Source organism: Spermophilus citellus (genome assembly GCF_964194105.1).
Source record: "Spermophilus citellus genome assembly, chromosome: 5".
Lineage (NCBI taxonomy): Eukaryota > Metazoa > Chordata > Mammalia > Rodentia > Sciuridae > Spermophilus > Spermophilus citellus.
This window is the reverse complement of record NC_138186.1, coordinates 173457604-173483689: the sequence shown is the minus strand read 5'-3', so window position 1 is coordinate 173483689 and position 26086 is coordinate 173457604. Positions and strand designations below refer to the sequence as shown.

The window sequence follows — 26086 nt, the reverse complement described above, 5'->3', positions numbered from 1 at the left end:
CCAGAGCCCAGAGCTGCCCCGTCTGCAGGCCATGGACTGAACCTCTGAAACCAAGAGCCAACAGAGACGGCGCCTCCTCCCGCCATTCTCCTCGAGTCTTTTGGCCACAGCAATGCAGAGCTGAATAAAACACAGCCCTGTTTCTTCAGATGAGCTACACTGGCAGGGACTCTTCACTTCTAAAAAGCCCTCTATCTCTTAGAAAGTGTTATTAAATACTAGGAAGCGGAGGCTGAAGCCATCTGTGGACTGGTGTCATTAGGGATGATTCATGGAGTACTCTGTTGGATCCACGTGACATTCAAATCACAAATCAGACACCAAATCACACATCCTATGAAGTACAGTCAGAAGGCAGACAATCAAAAATGCGACCATTAGACATGGAAAAGTACTCCTTCCCAAAAGAAAAGAGATATTTTTCCTGAATGGAAAAATATTTTCTGTCAGTGGGAAGACCACAAGTGAGATGTGAAGACCAGGACAGAGGACAGAGGCCCGCTCGGAGGAGGATCAGATGAGCCCAGAGGCTGCTCAGACACAGGGCCCGGGACGTGCAAGGAGACCAGATCTCTCCACAGGTGGAACAGGGTCCTCTGACCCCCAGGCTGCAGAGCCCCTGTGCAGGGCGGCCACCACACTTTGCTCGCTGCCTTACATCTACCCAGTGTCTTAAGAAATTCATATGAATTAAACACCTTCAAAACTACCCACAACTTCCACTGCAGAGTGGGCCCACCCTCTGTGGCTGCTCCAGATCACAGCCACCTCATGGAGGACAAAATGGGCACGTCCCCGACCTCTGAGAACACGTGAGAGGAGCGAGGGATGTACACTTTCCTACAGAAGCACCTCTCAGGATTGCAAACCACAGGTAAAATCCAGATTTACAGGCTGCAAAGCGCTGAGTTTTCAGTGCATTTTCTACTTCTTGTTGGAGTTATTTGTTCGTGCTTTTCTTTATTAATATATATTAAAATTTTAATAACTAACATTTTAAGGAAGAGAACTGTTAGACCCAGAGAAAAGGCCATTTTGAAGGATGATTTTGTTTTGTTTTTCTGTTTCATTGTTTATTTGGTTGTTTGATGGTTTTGGTACCAGGGATTGAACCAGGGGTACTTAACCACTGAGCCACTTCCCCAATCCTTTTAAAAATTATTATTAATATTATCATTTATTTTTTACTTTGAGACAGGGTCTTCCTAAGTTGCTTAGGGCCCCTCGATCCTCCTGCCTCAGCCTTCTGAGCTTCTGGGATTACAGCTGTGGCCACTGCGCCTGGCTGAGGAGATGATTTTTTTGAAAAGCAAGTTTTTAATCAAAGTAGTTACAATTTTCCATTTTAGTAATTTTTATAAAGATATACTTGAGAGAGGTCAGAAACCAACTGCAGCTTCTTGCTGACTTCAACATTTGTGGATTAATTGTTCTGGATGTTTCTTCAATGTCCTCGGCTAGGTGGGGTCCTCCGCTTAGTACCAGAGACACATTAGTGAGAAATAGGACCCCAACCAGCTGCTCGTTAGCAGGACTGCTCAGCAGTCACTGGGAACTCTGCTGCAGACATGGCCTTCTGTGCATCAGACAGTGGCCAGTACCTTGGGCAAAGTAGGAAAATGTAGGGATCAGAGTTAAGTCAGCATCAACGACATATTGAAATTACTCAGTCCCAGCCGGGATCCTCCGCCATCAACAGCTTGGTCTTCCTGACACCAAAGCAGACATGGTGGGACGAGCAATCAGGCTCTGCCTGAGTGGAGGTGGGCAGTGGGTAAGACCACGGACCTCCTCCGCCCTGGGGGAGTGGGCAGTGCCAGTGCTTCCATACTTAAACTAAGTTACAAAGTTTGATGTTATGAATCTTGTCAGGGACAAATAATGGCTTTCTTTCCTCAGCTGTGAGAAGGGACCACTCACATCCCAAGCAGCTGTGGCAGGCTGGACAAGACCTCCAGCCAGCATCTGTGCCTGGCCCTTGGTGAGAGAACAGGGTGGGGTGGCACCCATGGTGGGCACCAGCTATGCTGTTCTACCCCTCTCCCATAACGAGAGCCCGTAGACCACTTCAAAGACATAACCCAGACGAAGCTCTATATGAAGAGTCTTTGGATACTATGATATTAAAAATTCCTGCATGTCGATTCAGCTTTAATATTGTAAAGCACTTTGTTCTTGGGCCAGGAATAAGCTCTTGGCCAGGGTGCAGGGTTACAGAACAGAGATGAGATCAAAAACCTGAAGCGATTTCCCGATAGTAGAAAATAGGTTAGCTGTAGGAATCCTCCCTTGGAGAAAAAGTCCTTTTGTGGTAGGCTTTGTTCCTGTCTCCTGCAGTTAGACTTCAAATCTTTGAGAAAAGAGAGGGAGAGAGTCCCCCAACTCCATGAAGCTCCCAAAGGAGCTGGTGCTGTACCTGCCCTCCCACCCAAGTTGGCAGAATAAAAGCCTGGAGCTCTCGGGGGATAGAGGGATTTTCTGCTGCTCTCTGGAGTTGGGGAACAGGTTACTCATCCCAACCAGGAGTCACACCTCACAGGGGCAGCAGCCACAGAGCCACACCAGGCACCTGAAAAGGTGCGACTGCCTTTCAGGAGCTTGAGTTCCAGGAGAGTGCCCTGTGGATCGCACTTTTACTGTCTTTGCTTCCTACCGGTAGCACTTCCACACAGTAAATACCAGGCCTTTAGAGCAAAAACACAGAACACTCTCTTTCCCAATCCACTTCTCAGATCAAACCATCAATGGGATCAGAACTTGCTGCAGCCGAGTGCTAGTGACAGCTGGCTGAGAAATGAGAGCCAGCAGGCTGCGGGCCGGCACTGCGGCACATTGTACGCCATTCAGCCAACTTTGCACACGGTTTTCTGGGAAAGTTCTTCCATGCACTACTTGATTTTTCAGACAACCTCATTGCCACCTCAGCCACAGACACTCCTCGGCTTCCCCTTCAGGAGGGAAGGCTCCACCCAGAAAGCTGATGCAGGGGGAGGCATGGATCCGGAAAGGCTCACAGAGGCCACCCCAGCACAGCCTCTTCTGTTCCTCTCCTGGCTTCCTCCAGGAGTCCGTGAAAGAATGACTAGATGTCAATGTGAGCTCACTCAAACTTGGTCCAGCTCTTTTGAGGCCTTTGGTAACAAAGCAGCTTTGGGAAATACCTGTAACTCAATTCCACATCACAAGCCACACAGGACCTGTCACATGGGACCTGCCACGTGAGGTCCTGAGGTTCACGCTGCTGGATATGCAGCTGCATCATTCCCATGAAGCCATGCCATCGTGAGCTCCAGCCTGCACTCTGGGGGCTGGGACTCTTCCTAAGTCCCTGAGCATGAACAGAACTCCCAGCTAGAAAGTGCCTGTCCTTAACTAGAAAAGAAGTCTAAAAGTGAACTCTAAGTGCAACTGTTTCAATGTTTTACATGAAAAGTTGGGGGAAATGTTTGATACTTTATTTGATCATATGATGATAGTTCTACCTATTTTCATATGTAGAATGTAAGAATTTTGAGGGCTAGATATGAGATTTTTTTTCATGGAAACTTATAGATTTCCCCAGCAAATTAACCAAACTTGGGCTATAGACCATTTTCAAGTAAAAATGATCTGAATCATTTGTAACCTTTTTGGTAAAATATTAATGGAAAAGAAAGCATTTCACAGATTATTATCCTGCCAATTTTCTTACATCAAGCCCTTTTATGAGTAATAAAATAACACAAATAAACCCTCTGGAAATTCACCGATGAAGAATGAGCCACTTTCTCTCTGAAAACCTATGTATACAAGACCAGAAGTTTTCACCTTCTTGGCCAAAGTAAGCACTGGGTCATTTCCTCTGGTGACTAAAATCTCTGGTTATTGAGATTTCCCAGTCCCGGTCCCTCCCATGGCTCAGGCCAGGGAGGCCTTCCTGGGAGCTTTCTCCTCCGCCCTGAGTGTGTGTACAAGCACCTCCGCTTTTCTTCCCTCCAACACGCTGTCGAGTAGCCTGAGCCCTTCTCACTATCATTCAGGGTTCCACCAAACTGGCTTTCCTCTTGAATTACAAGCAAGCGTAAAGAAGACAGCCAGGAGAAGAAGCAACTGACTTCCAAGAGCTGGAGGTTGGATCAGACCTACCCGGGCACCTGGGCGTCTTGTGGGCAACAGCGGTGCCGCTGATAGGCCTTCCATTGGGCGTGACGCACCAACAGTACCCCGTGTAGCTGTGGCACTGGACCTGCAGACAAAGGACAGGTGGTGAGCAATCCTTGGACACAGGAGCAGAGCTTGCAGCTTGAGAGGCCAGCTCCACGTTAGTGGAGTCACTTCAGAGGCCTGGGATAGCCAGTGCCACTTAAAGTGACTCCCTGGTGGGTGGCAGGGTTGGCAGACCTTAGAGGGACGAGGGTGCTGGGCACCTTTGTTGTGAAGGACCTAACTGCCCTTTACTGTCCAGACGCAGCACAACCCTCACCCTGCAATGGGGAAACTGATGCCTGGGCAGTCGGGAGACTGTCGGCCGTGGAGCGCTGCGGGAGGGTGCTCCTCCAGGGAGCCTCCGTGGCCTCCAGGACCAGGCTCAGGCCCTGCTCAGACCAGCAGAGGCACCCTCACTCTCCATGCCCATCTCTCAGTGGTCAAACGACTGTGTAAGACACAGGGATCCCACGCTGTCACCTGAAGGTGACCTGGCCTCTCAACCGTCCCTTGGCTAAGGACATGACCACAGGTAAGCCTGGCTTGGTCAGCTTCTAGTCACAGGTGGCCAGCTGGTCTGTCTTGGAGCTCCCTCCTGGCCCTGATGCTGCGCATGCTCCCTGCGCTTCCCTGCGCTTCCCTGCGCATGCGCCCTGTCACCTGAAACCGAACCTGAACAACCCGGCTGTTCCCATGGTCTAAGAGTCTGGCCGAGGCTCTGCCCACGCCAGGTTCTCAGCAACAACGGGTGGACGTGGGCAGCAGAGCTGGACACTGCCCGATGGGGCACAGACATGTTCAGCCCCCCTCTGCGCACACAAGGCTCCTTGGGGAGAAACTTCTGCGGTGCGACTGGGAGGCCTCCGGGGCACCCCTGCAGCTTCCTCCGCCAGCTGCCCGCCCTCCCGGCGCCCTCCGCCCTCATCGCCCGGGTGGCACGTCCCCAGCAGGGTGGTCACCTGACTGTAGGTGCCGTCATCGTTGCACTCGGGGATGAACACCTGCTGGAACTCCTTCCGGGCTTGCTCCTGGGTGTACTTCCTTTCGGCCACACACCTGGAGACGTCTGCAGGGAAGGACAGACAGGGTTAGCACCGGCAGGAGGGCAGATGGCAGGGAGCTGCGAGACGCAGACACGCACGGGGTTGGAGGGGCTTCCTGGTGAGAGGGAGGCTCGCGCCTCACAGTCCTGCCGCCCGGCAAAGGCCATGCAGTGAGAAGAGGGTCGTTCTCCACACTGGATGAGAGGGACACTGAGGCTCAATCAGCTTCCTGAGCACATCTGTGGGCAGCAAGTGGACCTTGCTTCCTGAAGATGTCCCCAGTCACAGTCAGGTTCTCCTCAGGCCCAAGAAGACCCACCTGGGCCCTTGGGCAGTAGTGGAGGATGGACACCTCCTGGGAACAGGGACTTTGATGCAGGTGGAGTACTGGGCCTGCCCAAGCTGAAAGCACCTTGCAGAAGAGCCACAGCCCATTCTTCCCAGGTCCCCAGGGTCCCAGGTGCACAGGAAGTTTCTGTCTCTTGCATCTTCACACAGGAATCCTAAAAACCCAGCAGGAAAGGGCCAGGCTCTGCCCCAAACCCAGCAGTGTGCTAGTGCACTTGACAGCGGAAGGCATGGTGCTGCGGGTGCTGTTGAGGCTGGAATACCCAGGGACAGGAGGGACTCAGGAAACCTCCAGGCTCCAGGGGCAGCAGCAGGTGCTACTCCCCTGTAGAGAACTGCAGAGACTGCGAAGATGGGCAGGTCAGCAGCAAGATGCATGCACTCCAGACCAGCTACTTCTCCCCACAGCTTGCCCTCAGAATGGTTCCATCCCAGGGACCACAACCCTGGCGAGGAGTTCAGATGCCAGCAGGCAGATGGAAGGCCTGGCCTCCAAGCAGCTACGCTGACCTCTCTGCACCCTGGGAGGTGAGGGAGCCCAGGGAGCTGTCAGGAAACTGTGAGGACAACGGCATGCTGTTCAGCACCAGGCTCCACACCCAGGGCCACTACCACAAGCAAGCACGTGCCTGGCTTCCTGCGCCTACAGCTGGACACAGCTCCTTTGGCGTTCAGCCCTGGGAGGAATGGCTTCCCCGTGTTGGCAACTGTTTGGGGCTGAGACAAAAGCAGCCAGGTGTCTGAACAACGCCTTTTCATGCAGTCTCCACTCCCCACCTTCACAGGCTCCTCCCCTTGACACTGGTGAATAGACACTGGCCAGGACACAGTGCCACCGGCACACCAGTGGGCGTCCTGCAGGTCTGTGGCAGCTCTGAGTTCTACCAGGTCTCTGCATCTCTTATCTTGGGCTCTCTGTACCACTGGGGCTGCACCCAGAGCTACAGCCTGCCTGTCCAAAGACCTCCGCTCCACCCAGCCTCTGCTTCCCATCTGTCCTGCATTCTGGCCTGGTGGTCATCTCTCTGCAACACGAGGTTCTAATGCAGTCTGTTGGCTGAGGAAAAACTCACAGCAGTGCTGGGCTTGCCTCCTTGTTCAGTGAGCCTGTGGCTGTCTAAGAGGAAAAGCAACCTGGGCTCTGGCTCACAGGTCTCTAGCAGGGGACCCATTTCCAAATATTTGAACTCTCTTGGAGTATGTCAAGAAAATGTCACTTTTCCACACAACTTGAGGCCTCTAAGTTTCATATTTGCCACTGGTTAGATAGTTCTCACACCTGTAGCCCTGGAGATTATTAGATATTAAATTCTAAGATTGCATCTACAATACTGTGGACCATCAGTCACCGCAGACAGTGACAATAGCAGCATGAAATCACAGGGTCTGCGTTATAGTGCCTCCAAGTAAGTCTGCAGTCACCTCGTGAAGTGACGGAAAGCAAGCTCCCCACGCCGCTCAGGCCACCCATCAGTCACCCTCATCCTGGAGGTCTGCTCGGGCACAGTCCTCACTCCTGGTGAGCATGAGCAGCAGCCATACAGACCTGGCTACAGATATGCCCAACCACAAGGGGCACAGCTATGGAAAAGTCATGGCTCCCTCTTGCTCCTAAATGTCACTTGGTACTGCTGTGTGCATCCTGTACTCCTCAAACCAAAGATACCAAGACACACCCCACCCCTCTTGTCCAAGCTGCCAGTTTTGCAGTCACTCTGCAGAGAGTGGAACTGAAGGTGGACATCCCCTGGTGCTCACTCACAGGCCGTACACTTATGTCATTAGGTTTTTACTCTTTGTACTTCTTGTGATTAAATTATAGGTCATTGAGATTTTACTCTGGACACTATTTCTAACTATTTGATTATTAAATCCTCAAAATACATGCAAAATTATTTTTTATCATGGTCCAACTAACTACATGTGACATAAATTTGCCACCTTGGCCATTTAAGGGGTACATTTCCGTGGCACTTGGCACATTCTCTGTGTAGTGCAAACAGAGTATCACTGCAGTGAGCATGTTGCCTAGCAACAGGACATCCGTGTCACCCTGAAAGTAAAGTGTGCACCTGAGGCAGTCCCTCCAGCCCTGCCCAAGCCCAGAGCAGCTAATACACTCTCTCTGTGGACTTATTGTTCTGGATCATACAATATGTGGACTTTGCATCTGTTCCTTCACATATCACAACATTTTCAACATTTGTCCGCGCTACAGGGGACCAGATGTTCACTGCTTTTCAGAACTCAGAAATGTCCCCTTGCATGGACAGGCCATGCTTTGTTGATCATCTGTCTATGGACACAGGTGTGTCCACTGTTTGGCTGTTGTGGATGGCACTGCAACGAACATCCAGACACGTTTCTCTTTATTTAATTCCTGCCTTCAAGTCTTGGGGCGTGTGCCTAGCAGCAGACTCGCGGGTGCCACTGTCCATTCTGCTTCAAGTAGACCAAACAAAAACTCTGTGATTCAAAGTTGGTCACATGTTTTTAGAAACATTTTGCCATTTCCAGAAACAGCTAGGACTTCATAAGCCGAGAGTCCCTCATTGCTCAGCAGACGTCACCGACAGGATTGTAGTAGCCTGTAGGTGGACATTTTTTTTAACACCAATACGAGCAGTTGATTCTGCTGATGGCTGCTTTTCCCTCAGTTGCAGAGGGGAGTGAATGGCAAGGAGGTGGCGGGACAGTTCCCAGTGAGCGCACATTGGCCGTGGAAAGCACAGCGTGCTGTCCGCTGTGGGGGAAATGAGTGGTGCTTCATGGTACTCATTCTGATGATGGCTTTCTTTCAAGCAGGAAGCAAATAATTTCCTTCTTTGCTAAAATCACTCAAAACAAGATTAAGCAGTAATCGGAAGAGATGGCTGTGCCGAATGTTCCCTGCAGAGGGACTTTGGAGAGCAGCAATTAAAAGGATTAGTCAAGGATGGCCGAGGAAGCTGGCCAAGGCTAGACAGGCCTGGAGACAGCCCCAGGCCTAGGAGCTGCCTCGGGCTCCTGGCCACCGCCGCAGGCTCAGGCCGGGTCTCCCTCCCTCTCCCCCCCGGCCCTCTGAGATGCAGGGCAGCACCATGGCAGTGCCCCTGGCCTCAGAGCAGGCAGAACCTTCGGTGAACAGGTGAAAGTTTTGTTGTCCATCACGTGACAGGGAAGCAAGGCTCCTCTGGGCATGGACAAGCTTGACTGTACACCACTGCGTGCTCACAGCTAGGGGGTGGCCACAGGGACTCCTGGGGTCAAGAGCAGTCCTGTTTTCCATGGCCCAGGCTGAGCTTGGCACAGACTGGGCTGGCATCGCACACGGGTGGAACGAGCGAGGGCAGCTGGTAATGCACCCTGCACTCCCCTGTGGTGGCCACAGACAGGACCGCCTCGGAGCGGAGGCCTCTCTTCACTGCACCAAGAGAAGGCAGACGCCGAGTTCCAGAGTTGTAGCGTTGTACCTGCGTGTGGTTTTGAAGACCAGACTGGGAGAGCAGTCAGCAGGGTGCCAGGCAGGGCCTCCACCAGGGCCAGCGAATGCACCAGGCAGTGTCTCCCAACAGCAGCCAGCCCTGGTACAGCTCTGTGACAACAAAGAACACGGGACCCCAAGCCGGGGACAGGGGCTCAATCCTCATTTACATTCACAGAGGCAGAACAAAATACAACAAACCCCCCAGAGCCTAACTGGGGGTGCCCAACGACAGAGGAAAAGTGGAAGCCGCTTCCCCATGTGTGAGGTTTCAGACAGGTGCTGTCTCTGCAAGGAGCTGTGGCTGCCACGTGTCCCCACGAGGATGACAGTGCTCTCAACACCCCAAAACAGGTCAGTGTGTGAGCATCACAAGGCCCCACAGGAAGTGCAGCTGTCACCACTGGCCATAAGAGCTGAGGTCATGCTGCCCTGAGGCCACAGCCCCCGAAGAGAGCAGGGGAGGGCCCAGAGGAAGGACCCTGTGCTTCCCGCCACCATCGCCCGAGGCAGGACCCCTGCGGCTGCTCTCCCAGGGCTACACAGCACAATTCCCAGCCGCTCTCCTGGCACCAGGGCCGGCGAGGGCAGCGATCACGCCAGGACCCCTGTACACCCGCACACCGCACCCACTCACTCCCAACATGTCCGCCACCCAAACACGCTCACACTCACTTTTGCTCTCACACTTACATGCACACTGAGGCACAGCCATGCCAGTACATGTACACACATGTGCTCACACTCACACATAGGGCTACTCTCACACCAGTACACACACACATTCACACATAGACACACACTCACACAAAGCACACTCACACACACTCACACCAGCATTCACACGTACTCACATTCACATTTGCACACTCACATACACACATTCACTCATATTCGAATACACTCACACTTACATACACTCATTCACACCAGCACTCACACAGGCACACTCACACACTCACACACATGCACACTCACAAGCACTCACATGAATGCTGCTCACATGCACACACCACATGCCAGTCTCTCTGGAGAGAGCTCTAGGGCCATGCCTGGCGCACAGCCCTCAGGAGACACTGCAGTGCCCTTGGTGACACAGCGTGCCCTACTTCAGCTCCTGACCTGTCCCTCTGATGTCTGGCTTGAGGCTTGATGGAGACACCTGCAGGACAAGGGAGTCTTCAGACAGGAGGGATCCTGAGGATTTGCAGGCTCTGGCTCCTGGTTTCGGAGGCAGAGACAGGTCAGACCCACGCACCCAGCCCAGCTCAGGGAGGCAGTGCTGTGGTCGAGGAAGACCACCTGGCTCTGGGCCCTGCAGCCAAACTTCTCCCTGTGGTGACAAGATCATGTGACAGTGCAGACTCGCAGGTGTCACTCTGGCGTCCACACAGGCAAAAGGCAGGAGCTCACAACCTCATCTTAAGGGTGACCAGACAACGTCCACTCCTTCCCCAACGGGGAGGGGCCTGTCCTGGCCTCCCGTGCCCAGCATCAGTGCCGCAGGCACTGGGTGCTCAGGGCCCAGGCTGAGGTGGGAGGCGACAGCGAGGACAGTGGTGAGCAGCAGGAAGGACCTGGAGGCCCTCCACACGCCCCATTCCCTGAGCTCGGGCCTGGGACGCTCCCAGGAAGCCACTCTGTGGGCGTCTGTTGCTAGGCAGTTTCCAGAAGTCTCAGCACAGTCCCGAGGCCTCCTGGCACACGACCCCCACCCTGGTTTTTGTTTTTTTTCTTTTTTGCCTTTTTAATTCAATGCCAGAAATTTCATTAAGAAGAAAGTTCCACTGGTCTCAGATCAAAAGAAAAATATGAATGTGTTTGCTGAGTTCTGAAGAAACAAGTTCCACAAATTTCTATGAAAATGTGAGAAAAATCCATCCTGTAACCCACTGCAACTCTAGTCCGGGTCGCTGGTTAGACCATGATATGAGACGCAGAAACACTAACCCCATCACATCAAATGGGGACTCAAGTATTTTAATTGTTGCTTCCAAACTAGGACATCTAAAAGAGACAAGTCTGCAGAACTGTCACCCACCAAAAATGTGAAAGTGCCCTCAAAATACTGACGTCAGCAGCAGCTTCGGGCTTTCTGGGGGCAGCAGCAACAGCTCCGTCAAAGGCGGGGCGCTACTCCTGCTGCCTCAGGGAGGCCGGGGGACAGGAAGCTGCCCCTGCTCCACCTCCAGGGAGGGAGGCTCAACTGGTCTTGTACAATGTGCAGCGTCTAAGCTCTGAGAGGATGGAGCCAAGACCCTGCCTGGCCTCGAGGCCCAGGGCTCAGGGTCACCCTCCCACAGCCGGGCAGTGCAGGTCCATCAGTGCTGGCCTCCAAGAGCTTGTGGGAAGGGCTGGGCAGTGCAGAGCAGCCTGAGGGAAGGAATCCCCCCACACTAAGGTCCTGCACCCTGAGACCGAGGCCCCACAAGGGACCCACCCTGACACCATGCCCTGTCCAGGGCAGCCCCAGCATGGAGCTGGCTGTCTTTCGGGTGTGATGCGCAGCTGGCCCTCTCTTTAAGCAAGTCCTGCCTGGCTACCAGGTGGCTGCCGCACCTAGGAAGCAGGTCTGGGGATCTGCAGCTGCCTGGGCGCTGTCCTCATCACATCCCTTTTGCCGATGAGCCTGCTGGGGGGTACCTCTGATTTGCTTGTCCATTTCCATCACCGTTTGGGGTCACAAGTTTATAGCATTGAATTTCTTCATGAAGTGAATGAAAATGGCAACAGAAGCGGCTATCCAGGAAGGCAGGCCAGGGACAGGTGCCAGGAAGCCAACACCAGGCTGCGAGGGACACCCACGTCGAAAATCCCCCGACAGAAAGAGTGACTCCACCCTTCAGGGTGCTGCAAACCAAGGGCCAGAGGCACCACCCAGGAAACCAGGCCCTGGGGAGCTAGAGTCCACCCTTCCTCTTGAGGAAGATTCTGGCCTCTATCAGAGGCCCTCAGACTCCCATCCTGAGAGGCCACAGCCAGCACCAGCTGCCCTGACGGCCTCCACACAGCCTTCAGCAGGACGTCTGCCTGGGGTTCTCCCAGGAACGTGGCAAAGGGGAACACACCCAGCCATTCTGACAGGAGGCGAGGCCCCACCACGCCCTCAGCACCCGTTCTCACGAGCCAAGGCTTCCAGGAGTGTCTCTAAAGGGCGGTCTCTGGTCTTCACGTGCACCCTTAAATCGACACCTTCTGCAGCACAGGGTGAAGGGGAGGGCAGCCACGGCACAGAATCACACTTGAGTCTTCATCACAGGTTGGGCACACAGGACTCAAACACGAGGGGGGCAGGAGAGTGCCCTGTGTGGATGGAAGCACCTCACTCTGCTGATTTCCACACCCAGGGCCACATTGCTCCTGAGGGGAAGCACCTAAACCCAAGGACAAACATGCAGGACCACAGTCCTCCTCAGTAAGGGTGTGAGCTCTCTCAGAGGGAAGGGGTCTGCGGTTGGAGAAGCAGAAGGTGGAGTGAAGCCCATTATTGGTGGGCGTGTGTCCTGGGGTTTGGAAAACACTCCTTAAATGAACATTCTCTTTCTAAATAAACAGGCGGCCTTAATCTCTGTCAACGGAGAAATAAGCAGTCTTTCTGTACCCATCAGCTGTGGGAAGCCAGGTGGGTCAAGGTTCTGGAGGTCCAGTGTTGACAGCCCCAGAAACGCAGGTGCCACTGGGCCTTAAATAGCAAAGCAGCCCTCAGCACACCCACACAGGCCCTGTGCCTACCCCTGAGGCGTGCACAGTGTCCTGCCACCTTGGGCCCTGCACCCCACCTCCAGAGACGGTCTGGGGACAGGTTGGGTGGTGTGAACATCTGGGATCCAACAGAAAGTACCACTGAAGACCATGGTGAGCTCCTCGGAGGAGGCCAATTAGCTCCCGGTCTCTAAGATGTTGCATGAAAGTCTGATCCTTAGAGGGCCCTCTCCCCAGGGACCACAGAGGCCAAACAGAGGGAGAGAAAAAGACTCCTGGGGTTTCCTGCTGGAGAGCAACGCTGTGTCTCTGCAGGGGCTGGTCCTTAGGCAGAAGATGAGCTGGTGGGTTTGTTCCTACCAAGCGCCTTCTCAGAACCTGCTGAAGGAGCCCAGGTTGAGCCAACAACATGATGTTAGACCCAGAGAGCTGAGCTGCCCGCAGAGCATCCTCCTCAGTGTGCAGGAGACACACGCGTGGCTCTTCATCCACGATGCCACCAAAGAGATGGAAAACAGAATGCCGAAATCTCAATGCCCACCAAGAAGAATGTCACGAGGACAGGATGCTGATAGGGAATCTGGAACTTCACGTAAATGGCACTTAAGAAATTATGTTCTGTCATTTCTGTGGGTCAGAATGGATGCTTAGGGAGAAAAAGTGATTTGTCATTTGCCAAAAGTCATTTATCTTATATGGTATGACCCACTTCCCCCACCACCACCAAGGAAGTCAGAGCATGGACTGCAACTTCTAAAATCAAATTTCCAATTATTTTGTTGTAGATAGCCATGTGTAATTGGATAGAATAATTTCAATGCTTTAATTTGTATTATGTTCATCTTTATTTTTATAGATATTTTCTAAAGAAAGTATTTCCTAACTGTATTTCAACATTTTAAAACTATTTTCCCAGCTAAAATTTTAATTTGAGAACAGTATTTGCTTTGTACGATAAAAATGATAGTTCTTTCCCTTCAACACGTTCTCCAGGGGGCAGCTTTTGTCTATCTGGGCTGCAGTTTGAAGAACATGCCCTGCCCGGGAACTGTTTCTCTGTACAGAGGTGGTTTGCAAAGCCAGCCGACCTCTGCCTTCAGCCCCCAGCTCTGTCCAACCCTTTAGAGCTACCTCAGGACTAGGAGGTGGTTGTCAACAAGAGTCACCTGCTTCAGAGAGGTGAGGACCCCCGTGCCTGGCTCCCTGGGGCACACTGAGCTCTGAAGTCCTCCCATGGACTGAGGGGCTGGCCACCTCCAGCAGCCCCAGGCGTTCAGGTATGGCCAGTCCCCAGGTGCTCAGGTATGGACAGTCCCCAGGTGCTCAGGTGTGGTCAGTCCCCAGGTGTTCAAGAATGGCCAGTCTTGGGCCTCTCCTACCTTCCCCTGCAGCATGCTGATTAAAAGTATAAATAAAATTCTTTCTTTATTACATTTTTTTCTTTGCAAACCCAAGAGCATATTGAGGTTAATGAGTGAATCCAGATTACAGTTCCCATTTGAAAGTGGCCGGTCTCTTCCCTTCAGAAGCACATCCTGATTTAGCAAACTCAGACTGACCTTGATGGTACTAGTCCATCTGCAGCCTGGCAACACCTGGCTGAAGGTGTAGCGTAGGTGCATAGGGGCAAGTCCGTGTGGGTACTCAGCCAGGATTTGCATCCACCCATGTCTGCCACAACCTGGCTCCACCTTCTCTCCCAGCCCCACCTGTTGCTCCTGGTGATAGGACCCTCAGATTGGCTTCTGCCTGGATTGTCATAGCTGTCTTAGCACAGGAGGACAAAACCCGAGTCTGTTAACATTTCAGGAAAAGCACCTACCATGGACTCTGGTCTTGGGAGTATCATTCTCTCACACACCCTCACGAGTAGGAGGACCTTCCCAGCACTCTTCCTGGAAGGTCTACCTGCCTAGCCACATGGATCAAGCCTTTCTGTAGCCTTTAAATGCCACATGTCCCAAAGAATAACTGAACAAACCATGACAACAGAAAATGCCCTTGATAATGTGTAACCATCAGTCATGGGCAGAGCCACATGCACATGCTAAGAGGAAGTCCAGGCTCCAGATCGAGTGTCTGCGGACAGGACACACCAACGCATACAGAGTGAAGGTACGCCACTGTGCCGAGGTCAGGCTCCAGAGGGCATGCTGGCTGCCCCTCTGTTGGGAGCCACTGCTCTGAGCCTGGACCAGAGGGAGGGCTCTCAGGGATAAAGAAGGTGGCAACAATCTGCCTTAATCTGGAACAGCAGCACCAATCCATCGGCCTGGTGTGCTGCTTTATGAAAGGAGGAGCGAGTGTTTTCCAAACCTGGTCAACTATGGCCCGACATTGTGCCCCTGGCTGAGCTTTATTCAGCTAGGAGGACTGCGGGGGCTAATCCCCAAGCGACCCGAACACCACCCAGAGGCTGCTCCACCCTGTGTGGTCTTGTTTCCCAGAGAAAAAGAAAAAGGAGGCAGATTTCTTTGTGCAGCGATTCTGTTTGTGTTTGAAACACCAGTATCTTTCCCTGCATCAAACCCTTCATTAACGTGGGCAGCATTTCAACGTGCTGCTCTAGGCAGGAGTGTTAGATCTAGATGAGATCCCAAGTCAAGAAAAGTGAATGTCACAGGAGTAAAATCAGCACTAACACCTGCCAGGAACCACACAGGTGCTATTGAGCACCCACCTGAGAGCATCCAGGAAGAGTGAAATACCCAACAATGAACTTGGGTGAGGGACATCAGGGAAGTCTATAAAACACTTGGATAGATTGGTTTCATGACAGCACAGAACACTTTAAGAAGAAAAGCATTAAGTAATTTTCAAATGGCTCTACTTTGAAATTCACAGAATCACTCTTCACCCTTCACATGCTCAAAAAAAATCATAAACATGAAAGTCTTTAGCCTTTCAATATAAACTTTTAGCAGATGTGAGAGTAAGCAACACAGGCACGTGTTCTAACAACAGCTCCACGGTCTATACACGGACCATCCAGGGGCTTACCTTTGCAGTTTCCCCGGTAAGCAATTTCCAGCTGAGGGTCTCTGCACTTGGCTCGCTGGAACTCACAGCGGGATAAGAAGGTCCGCCCATCCGACGCACAGAGGGGTTTCTGAGCAGAGCCTGCACAGTCCAGGCTGCAGTCTCTGTCTTTGTCTTGATCAACTCTCAAAAACTTTGGGGAGAAAAAAAAAGCAAGACAGATATAACTGCTCTGCTCTGTCAGGCAGCAGGAAACAGAAGGTCACCTCGGGCCACAGAAGGTCAAGGAATGGAATGCCAAGGGGTACCACCGCTCAGTGCCCACCACCCACAGAAAAGTCCCGGGAACCTCTTTAAATGTTGAAGCCACCGTCTGTCTCAACAGCCCTACTCTAATTCCCTGAGCCCACAGTTGACATCTGATCCAAAATGGCCTGCGCACCTGCTTTGGCTCTGCGAGGGGACTCGCCCGTGCTCTGCTCTAGTCTGAGCAGCAGGGCTTTCTTCCGACTGGCACACCCACTTTTCAGCTTCCTTCAGAACCGACCGCACTGCTCGTTCTTCTGGAAGTCCCATGTGTTGGGGACCTGCACTGTTTGGAATTGGAAGGTCATCCTTCCTCCTTCAAATGGCCTTCACAGCTTCGCCTGTGTTCCCAGAATCCGTAAGTGTTCCCCTTTGGAACACTGAGATGATGAGACCTGGCGCCCCTCAGGGAGCTGGTGTTTCCCGTGTCTATGACTTGGGACCCGCATGCTCTCCCCTCCCCTGCTGCATGAAGGGCAACACGCTGAGAAAGGGGACTGAGGGGGCCGCCTCCCACCCGGGTCCTCGGGATACCCAGGGAAGACTCGGCTGCAGCCCCTGCTGGCCTCTGCCTAGTCTCCTTGGACGTCCTACCCAACCCTCACCTTCCCACCCAGTCTGGTCCTACTTCATGCCAGACAACATAATAGACGCAAAGACGCCTCGTGGACCACACGGTAGGTGTCCGTAGATGACAAATGGAACTGTCCCGAGCCTGGGCCACGCAACATCAGCGGCCACCAGGTATCGTCTCTGGCCTGTGGAATGTTAGCAATGCTCAAAGGAAAACCTTAAGCAGAATAGAGCACAGAGCTGTGGTCACCTGGTGACCAGGTGGTGTGTGGGCCTCCCGAGCATCATGGGTGCAAGCAGGGTTTTTGGCACTTTGGCTCCGTCTGCCCTATCAGTGGAGGCAGAGAGCTCTGGTAAAAGTGACCACCCACACTCCTCATCTACACTGAAAGGAACACAGAATCAGGATTTAGCAAACGCCAGAGTCCCTTGGTCTTGCTCCCTGTCAGTAAGAGGAAAAGCAAATTCTCCAGTTCACGAAGTTTCCCTCCTTGGAAAGCTAGTGGGACTCCTGTTGGAGGCTGAGCATCCAGGGTCACTCTGGGAGATTACCAAATGCTAACATAGGAATCGGAGCCACGGGACAAACAAGATACCCACTGGGGAGCTACTGCACGCAAGAAGGGCAGCACAAGTGTTGTGGCTAACGGCACCTGAGCATGCCCCTTATGGAACTCAGGAGACATCTCTTCAGTGGCCATTTCCTGGGTTTGGGGTAGAGGCTTGGACCAGCAACTGGGGAGACACTGGGCCAGGCTGGACCTTCACCTCCATGGGGAGACCTAGTTTCCAGAGAGTCCAGCTTCAAGCATCAGGCGCTAACTTTTCCTGAGATACCACCATCTGCTAGAAGGACTCACGCTTTATTCCAACCAGAAGCAGCTGGTAGTCAGGGGACAGATCACTGCCTTCTGGCGGGGACGGCTTCCCTGGGGGCAGGTAGTGTGACCGGCAGGTGCTCGGAGGCGATGGCCTAGGTTACTGCATCTTGGGACGCTCACCCCAGGGCAGGAGGTCTGTGGGCACTCCAGTAGCAGGGGGGCTCCTCCGCAGACCAGTCCCCAAGGCCCTGCCTGCCCAGAGTAGCACTGCTCTACCCCTCGAGAGAACAGGAACAGGGAGGGTCCTGGGGAGCAGCAGCCCAGCCCAGGTGCCCTGACTGGGAGCAGAGACACCCAGAGACAGCGCCTGCCCGAGATGGAAGAGGGAATTGCCCAAATCCCATTGATTCCCAGGTTTCTGAGGTGGTCTATTCATACTTCCTGAAACGCTAAGTGAGGAAATGCTGAGGACTTAGGTGAGACTGTAATTACCATCCTCTCCTTGGAGAAAGAACACCTCTGTTTTTGTCTTAAGAAAAAGTCTAGCATTCAAGCGTTTGGAATTGGAGCACAATGCTGGGTGCTCTGGTGGGGCATGCCACTAAAACAGTGGGAGTGTCCTTTCACAGAACAGGATGACACACACTATGCACGTGTTTTCCCTTCCCATCTTAACATCAATTAAATTCTAGGGAGAGGGTGCATGAAAAAATAAACTACTAAAACTAAGTTGTGTTCTTTAATAAACAGAACCTACTACAAAAACTAAAAAATAAGATATTCTCCTTCTATAGAATTCACTGTTTGTTGAAAGAACTTCATTGAAGGTCTTCAAAGTTATTCAGGATGGAAAGCACTTGGCCAGGTTTACAATGAAATCAACTGGGCCTTGAGCAACTTTAACTTTGGAAAGCCCACCTGGATTCCAGGGAATTCCCGGTTCTTGCTTTCCCAGAGCAGGCTGTTTGCACAGGTGTGAGGGCAGCAGGTGTGAGGAAGGTACAGGCCCAGCCCAGCCGCCTCTGTGGACGCCAGCAGCCGTGCGTTGGAAGAACATGGGTCAAATATGGGATCAAAGACCCTGGCTTTGTCTCTCTTAATCAATGCCTGGATGTAAGCCAAACCAAAGACTATAACAAAACAAGCCCGTTAAGAAACGGGTCAAAACACTCTCCACATTGCAACACAGTTGAACTTCCTGTTGCCACGGGTAGTAGAGGCCCGCTCAGGGACCGTGCCATGAGATAACTTACAGGAGACATGGGGACAGTTCCCTGGAACACAGAGCAAAGCTGATGTGTTTGTGTCTGTGAGATTCTCAAAGCAGGCAGCTCCTTGACAGCAGGCCTGAACAGACAGCCCATGCCCCTCACTTGCCCTGGGGAGGAGGCGACTCCCAGGAGCCAGACTTCTAGGACAGCATGGTGGCCCTGCCCAGACCTGGTCATTTGGGGGGTCGTGAATGATAGGGCAGGCAGCCAGGTCAGACCAGAGGAGGGAGGCAGACCCCAGCCTTCCTGGAAGAGTTCTCTCCACCCTAAAGCCTGATCTTCTGGGGTTTCAAGAAAGGGTTCCCAACTCCTGCAGTGAAAGGCAGCACAGGGACCTCCAACACACGAGAGAGGGTCTCTAGAGCCCCCAGCTGAAGCGGCTCGGGGGACACAGCTGGCTGCCCGCACTGGCCCCGTGAGCCACCAGGTTCTCCACTCACTGCTGCTCTGTGCATGTCCTGAGTCACCTGGCTGCCGTGCCCCAGAGGCCTTGCCTCCCCCACACCCTCAGCCAAGAACAAAGCCTCTTCATCCCCTTGGCTCACAAGCCAAACCCACTTGAACGGAGCTTATGTGCAGTCACCCAGGGATGGCTCTGCTGGAGGCCGTCACTGGGCTCCAGGATGAAGGCCCTGTCCAGCTGAGCTGGAGGCCAGACTGCAGAGAGCAGGTCCACAAGTCACTGCTGTGTCATATGAGGGGGGCACACGGGCCTGGGAGGCTGGCCGAGGGACTGGCTGGGGACATACTGCTTCCTCAGAGACATCTCAGGAAGCCAGAGAAGACAGGAGGCACAGGAGCTCGGGAGGCAGGTCAGTGGAGGCCAGTGTGGGAAAAGCCACACACAGAAATCAGGAAGAAGTGACCTTTTCCCTCACACAGGGTCATGGTGGCCAGTGGCCCACAGACCTGTGCATGAGCTGGAGCCACCATGGGGAGGGGAAGCTCAGGTGGCCAATGAAAAGCAGCAGCAGGAAGAGGGACGGGGCAGCGGCTCCTTCCTCCATCTGAACACCCTGAGCGGCACAGTCTCGTACTTCAACACCCAGGTGATGCCAACCCGAGCCAGTACAGAATCTGGCCTTTGTCCAGGGCGGTGTTCTCGTCCTGCTCTGGTTGGGTCCCTGCATCACCCAGAGGCCATTTGGTAGAGGCTCCGTCCTCAGGGTGATGCTATTGGAGGCCATGGGACCTGAAGCCGCTGTGGTCACTGGGGGCACGCCCATGTTGGACCCCTGGCCCTTTCCCTTCTCTGTTTACCAGCTGCCGTTGGGTAAGCAGCCTCCTGTGCCACCCACCTACACCGTTTTTCCTACACACAAAGCGTCAGGGCCAAGCAACCGTGGCCTGAAACCTCTCACACACTCAGCCAAAATGAGCCATTCCTCGTCTGAAGTTGAACTTCTCAGGTACTTTGTCACAGGAACCGAGAGCTGACTGACACAGATGAGTCTTAGTGAACTGGGACAAATGGCACAACTGCGGAAGGGCCAGTTAAAACCAGACTCTGGTGGCCACTCCTGACGCAGCACCGTCAGCAAGCCAGAGTTGGGCCAGCAAGTCCGATGGGTCCTGAAGCAGTGGACGGAGCGTCAGGGAAGCTCATGCACTTGCCATCCTGCCCTTTCTCCGAGGCTCCGCCCCCTGGCCTGACATTGAGAGTGGGCCACTTTCCCTCCTGCCTTCGAGGCCACTGGGAGAAGGGGGAAGGGGTGTCACACAGGTGAGCAAGGGCTTCTGGGAATTTTCCCCATCACGTGGAGCGGCCACACAGGGCCTGACTCTTTCACCAGGAGGAGTGTCACCCAAAAGTCGGGGGCACCGGCTCTGGATCCGTCTCATCTTCAGGGGAGTCAGGTGGCGAGGGAAGCCATGGGAACAGGGCGTCCCACAGGGAGCGCCGTCTTCACAGGCTGAGGACCACAGTGCCACCTTCGCGGGCAGGGAGGGAGCAGGCATCGCCAGCAAGGTGGTCAGGCCCCGTCCACCCTCCCTACATGTGCTGGGCACCTGCAGGAACTCAAAGGCCAAGAGCAAGCTTCTGGGTGAGAACCACCCTGCTGAACACGACAGGACAGAGAAACTGGGGACCCAGCCAAGGCCCAGGAACAGTGATGGCTGCAGGCAGCCCAGGGCTCACGGAGGCCTTGACCTGGAGTGGGCCTGGGCGCTCGCCTGGCCCTGAGACTTGGCCTCTGCAGCTGTCATGGGGTTGTGGTGACAACCGTGCCTCTTCCGTAAAGACCCCCATGGAGGTGAAAGGGGCCGGGGGCACACGCGGAAGGCCAGAAGCCTCCAGGCAGAGGCCCGCTCACCTCGCCTGGGCACTGGCACCTTCCAGAGGGACTCCCGGCCTATCACGTGACCCTAAGTGGCCCTCCTGTTCATGAGGACCCCCAGGGAGAAAGCCAAGTAGAGAGCAGGGAGCTAGAAGGCGAGGAAGAGGCGGTCTCCCAAGGAGCCTTGGAAAGAAAACCAGGGGTCAGCCAAAGCAGGTGACACCTGCCACGGGACAGGGGTCCAGACACTTGCAGGCAGTGGATGGGATGAGGCGGGGGCTGGAGGGCAGCCCTCTCAGGGCCAAGCACAGGGGAATGTCCACCTGGAGAGAAAGCCGGTCTCTGGGCACACAGACCAGAGGGGAGACGAAGGCCGGGCTGCTTTGCCTTTCTTCTCGTGCTGCTACTACTGTCTGTTGTAGGGGACACAGGACGTTTTACAGGGCTTTCAGGACACGTGCTGGCTGTGGGTACCCTGGCCCCTCTCCTGCTCTTCATTCCGATTCTTCTTCCTCCTCCCGTTCCAGGGGGAGACCTGAAGATTCCTGACCACAGCTGGGCACGGCAGTCCTGCCTGTCCTCCTGGTGAGAGTCAGGCCCTGTATGGCCACTCCACCCGAGGGCCTTCTCCTCCCTTCCCCAAACATCTCCTTTTCCTTATTTCCTTCCCTGTCTCTGTCTCCACATCAATGTTCATCTCAGTGATGAAAACACGCACATTGTTTGCTTCTTGCTAGTTCTTCTTGGAGAGAGTTCAAGGGGGCCGTCGGGTATTCGCGGTTCCTGATCTAGGTTAATTTGCGACTCAGTAGGAACTTTGTTATTCTGAATTTTTCCTAATAAGAGCCGTGTGAACCATGGTGACTTTATGCAAGGATTATCCTTGGCATGAAGAAAGCCTGCCTTCCTCAACCTCCAGTCACATTCCTACGGAGTGCAGGAGGCGGGTGGACGACCCCTCCACGGTACTGAAGCAGAGCAGGGCTGCCCCTCTCGCAGGCAAGGCTGTACCACCTGAGGTGTCCACATGGGCTCTCTGGGCCTTGGGATTGTCATCACAAGTTCAGCTGCAAAAAGAATCAGTTGCTTGTCTCAGAGCCCAGTGAGAATCGAGCGACCTGCCAGAGGGATCTACCATCCATTTCCTCGGGCCACACCTTGGTGACACCACAAGGGTGGAGACGTGGGAGAATGCACAGGACACTCCACCATCTGTGCTTGCGCCCTTGGAATGGCCACTCTTCAAGAGCAGAGTCTGCTCCTCCTGTGGCCTTGGAGTCCCAGTGTCTGGCTTGCAGTCATGCTCAACCCACGTCGCTGCCTGAAGAGCCTATTATTGTCATATGTCAGGTCACCGTGGAATTATTAGGGGGTGGCAGAGAACGCGTAGGACAAAACTGACACAGGAGGACTCACTGGAAACGGAGCCTGAGAGCTGAGGAGATCAGCTGCAGGCGCACGGGGCACCAAGGTGCCCGTGGGGAGCTCCACAGACGGACGGCAGGCGCACGTGCTTTCCACCTGACGAGCCAGCAGGGGCCCGCACACCAGGCAGGAAGCCAGGTAAGGAGGACGTGCTCTTCTCCCCACTTCCTGTCCCCTTGTTTCTCTTTCTCTCAGGACTGGAGGGTCGGGCTGCTCCCTGCTTGCAGCTGGGTGTGCGGGCTTCATGCTGAGCTCTCGCACACACCTTTATCTCCACTAGCCTGAGAGCTCCTGCGCCAGGTGCTGCCATAACCCACTCCACTCACGGTTGGTGGCTCCCTGGCTAGTGAGTGGGTACCCCAGGGGTCCAACCCACAGCCTGGCCTGCTGTGCCAGTGCTGCTCCTGAGCCAGAGAACATGTGGCCTGGGCTGCAACAGGACTGCGGGAGGACTCCATGTAAGGCCGTTCAAACATCATCCACGGAGGATATTACAGGGCAATGGGTGGGCCCTTGTATTCACCTGTGAAGGGAAGTCAGACACACCTGGGATCCTCTGCAGGGCAGTGTCTGGGTGTTGGGGACTGTGAATCAAGTCAAGATGGTGCCTGGCGATTTCAAGGAGGAAAAGCTTACTGGGGCCCAGGGTGTCAAAGGTCTCTGTCCATAGAAGGCAGACTCCGTTCCTCGGGGCCTGAGATGAGGCAGAACGTCATGGTGGTGGAGTGTGGCAGAGGGAAGCAGCTGGGAACATGGCACCAGGAAGCAGAGCGAGCTCTACTCCACAAGGAGAGAACATGAACCCCAAAGATGCACCCCAGAGACCCGCCTCCTCCACCACACCCCTGCCTCCAGTCACCACTCGTCGGCCCCACCAGGCCATTAACGCGCCCAGCCACCTCCCTGTGAATCTTCTTGCGCTGTCTCTCACATGAGCTTGTGGGGACACCTCCCATCTAAACCATAACCCCAAAAATGGACAGCCAGCATTTTCCAGTTGTCTTTACTTTCCTAAAATCAAATGTGATCCTAATGAAGAGACTTTAAAGGGAACCCAGCTGAGTGTCTTTCTTAAGGCTCCTGCTCATCCCAAAGCATGTAGAGCAAATTACACAGAATACAGGTTGGAGGGGGCAGAGCAGCCTGCAGAGCAGGGTTCCGCAGAGCAGGGTTCCGCAGAGCAGGGTTCTGCAGACTGCCTCGCAGCCAAGCCTCGACCCGTGGGCACCAAGGGCCGTGTGCACAGGATGGAAATGGAGAGACAGAGGACGGGTCCTCTCTGGAAACTGTGCCTTCCACTCAAACAGAGGAAGAGAAGCTGCCCTTGGAGAGGAGGCCTGGAGCTGTGAAGGCCCACATGCCCAGGTCCCTTCCACTGTTCAGAGAACTGCAGATGACCACATCCTGAAAAGGCGGGAGTCTCTGGTCTCTACCCAAAGGCTAGGCCCGGCCAGCCCTGTGTGTCCATCTGAATGCAGGAGACCCTCGAACCCTGCCAACCGTCACCACCCCCCATCCTCCATCTGCATGGCTCCCTGTGTCCCCGGGCTAGCTGTGTCAACCAACCTTTTGCGCTGTGACAGACACTAGCGGAAAAGAACTTAGACGGGGGGACTTATCTCAGCTCCTAGTCTCTGCCCATGGTCAGCCACTCCCAAGGCAGAGAGGTCTGACAGAGGGAAGCTGCTCAGCACGGCAGCAGGGCAGAGAGAGCAGGAAGGGGCCGGGGCAAGACACCGTCCCCAGGGCAGGTCCCTTCAGCTGTGAATGGAGAGGTCCACTGGGGAGGTGGGAACGACACCAGGAAAGCTCAACCCCAGGATCAAGGACCATCAGACAAATCCAAATGCCAGGGCCCTGGTGATGCACAGCCCCACCTCTGAACATCAGGCACGGAGCTCTCAGCGGGCCACTCCAGGTCCAGCTCACAGCCCTCGCCCTTCCCGAGGTAAAGCTCACTCTCAAGAGTTTCTGGAAGTAACTAAGTGTCAGCTGTTAAGAAGGGTCATGAGATAAGGGCCCGAAAGTCCCGAAGCCAGGGGCCTCTGGTGTCATTCACACAGGTCATCCTGAAAAGGACACTGGCTGGTCAGCTCTCTGTGTCCCCACCGTGGGGGAAGACCCCGTGGCTGGGGCAGGCAGCGCAGTGGGAAGATGCCTCCTGTCCCACGATGCTCCCTCCACCACCACGGAGGGAGGCAGGGGGATCTGCAGAGGACGTCCGGATCTCTCAAAACGGCCCAAATCCTTGGCTCACAGGCCTTGGGGCAGGCTCGGTGGATGTCCCTTGGGGACAAAAGGCTTGGGGGCTGAGGACCACTGCTCAGTCCAGCAAGCTGGAGCGGCTCCCAGGGCCAGCCCAGCCTGGCAGGCATGTCTCCAGAGCTCACCCAGCTGGCCTGCGAGACCCCTAGAACCCCAACAAGGGCTGTCCACTGGGGCCTCTCCTGCACTCCAGCTGGGCCCTTCCAGAGGGGCAGGGCTGGCTCCAGGCCTTCTGCTGTCTGCCTGACCCACAGGACTGACTCGGAAAGGGAGCCTGGGCAAGATGAGTACACCAGGCTCAGGGACCCGCTGAGCCTGCACAGCACGCCCTCCGCCTTCCTGGGCTTCCTCTCCTTCCCGGAGGAGCCCGGCTGCTGCTCAGGACGGGCAGCAGAGACGTGGACAGTGCATCCTTTCGCTCTCACCTTGGTTCACAGGCAGAAAGAGATTCTTAGAATTTCTGAACCGTCTCTGTTTACACTGTGAGATAGCCGGGGCATGGCTCGCTGCCAAGAGCAGTCTCTTCCCAGCACTGGAGATGGAGCAGCGAGACCCTGCACAGCCACACCACTCCCCTGCGCTATCACCCACACCGAGACAACGGGCACAATCTCAGAGATAGGTGGAAAGTGCTGGAAGCCCGAAGGCACTCATACGGTGCTTCTGCAGCCCTTCAGCCGACACCTCCCAGGGGCCTGCCCCCTCCCCCAGGCGCTCCCTGGGCAGAGCGCCTGGTTCACTTGCCCTGAATGCCAGGTCCAGGGTCACTCGGGCTCTGTCTGCAGCCGAAATCTGCGCAACACCTACAGATCTCCTGGACCTGCACCTTCCAGCACAGAAGCCACTGGCCACATGGGGCCATTCACATTCAGAAGAACTGAAATGAAACTGACTTCACATTCCATCACAGGTGGCACTGGCTACTGCGGAGGGCTCAGTGGCCACCTAGGGCAGTGGCTGCCACTCTGGACAGCGCAGATCTTTCTGTCCTCAAAGACTGCTCCTTCAGGCAGGGCTTCCTAGAAACAAGAAGCAAGTAGTAATTACTTTCTGTTTCTTCCATAAAATGCTAAAGAAAGGAACCGTTGGAACGACACCAGGAAAGCTCAGCTCCAGGCTCGATGACCAAACAAATCCAAATGCCAAGAAAAGAATGATTGTTAAAAGCATCTTGAAATTCATAGATTTAATTATAGAGGAAAGAGAAATGCTTTAATTACAGGAAGAAGAGAAACTGGAGATTTTTGTGGAAGGAACAGAGAGGGCTTGGGGGACTCTCAAGGCACTCTAGAAGTTGACGGTCAGAGAGGAGGCTGGTGGGGTGGCTCCACCCGAGCTGCTGGGTCTGTCCCAGGGCAACTGCTCAGCCCAGAGCTAAGCACAGAGAGGCTGATGGGAAGTGACCCGGGGCAAACTAGCAGCAGGT

At 54.3% G+C, this 26086-nt stretch overlaps 1 protein-coding gene across 2 annotated transcripts in view; it reads right to left on the bottom strand.

The window, feature by feature from the left end:
• The window catches only part of SMOC2 (SPARC related modular calcium binding 2), a 152044-nt gene that overhangs the window by 88408 nt on the left and 37550 nt on the right, over positions 1-26086 (bottom strand). For both annotated transcript variants that reach the window (XM_081294544.1, XM_081294545.1), the window contains exons 2-4: positions 15742-15913; positions 5145-5251; positions 4126-4225 (exon numbers count right to left, since the gene is read on the bottom strand). In XM_081294544.1, the coding sequence (XP_081150670.1) occupies positions 4126-4225; positions 5145-5251; positions 15742-15913 (379 nt within the window). The remainder of the gene's footprint in view (positions 1-4125; positions 4226-5144; positions 5252-15741; positions 15914-26086) is intronic.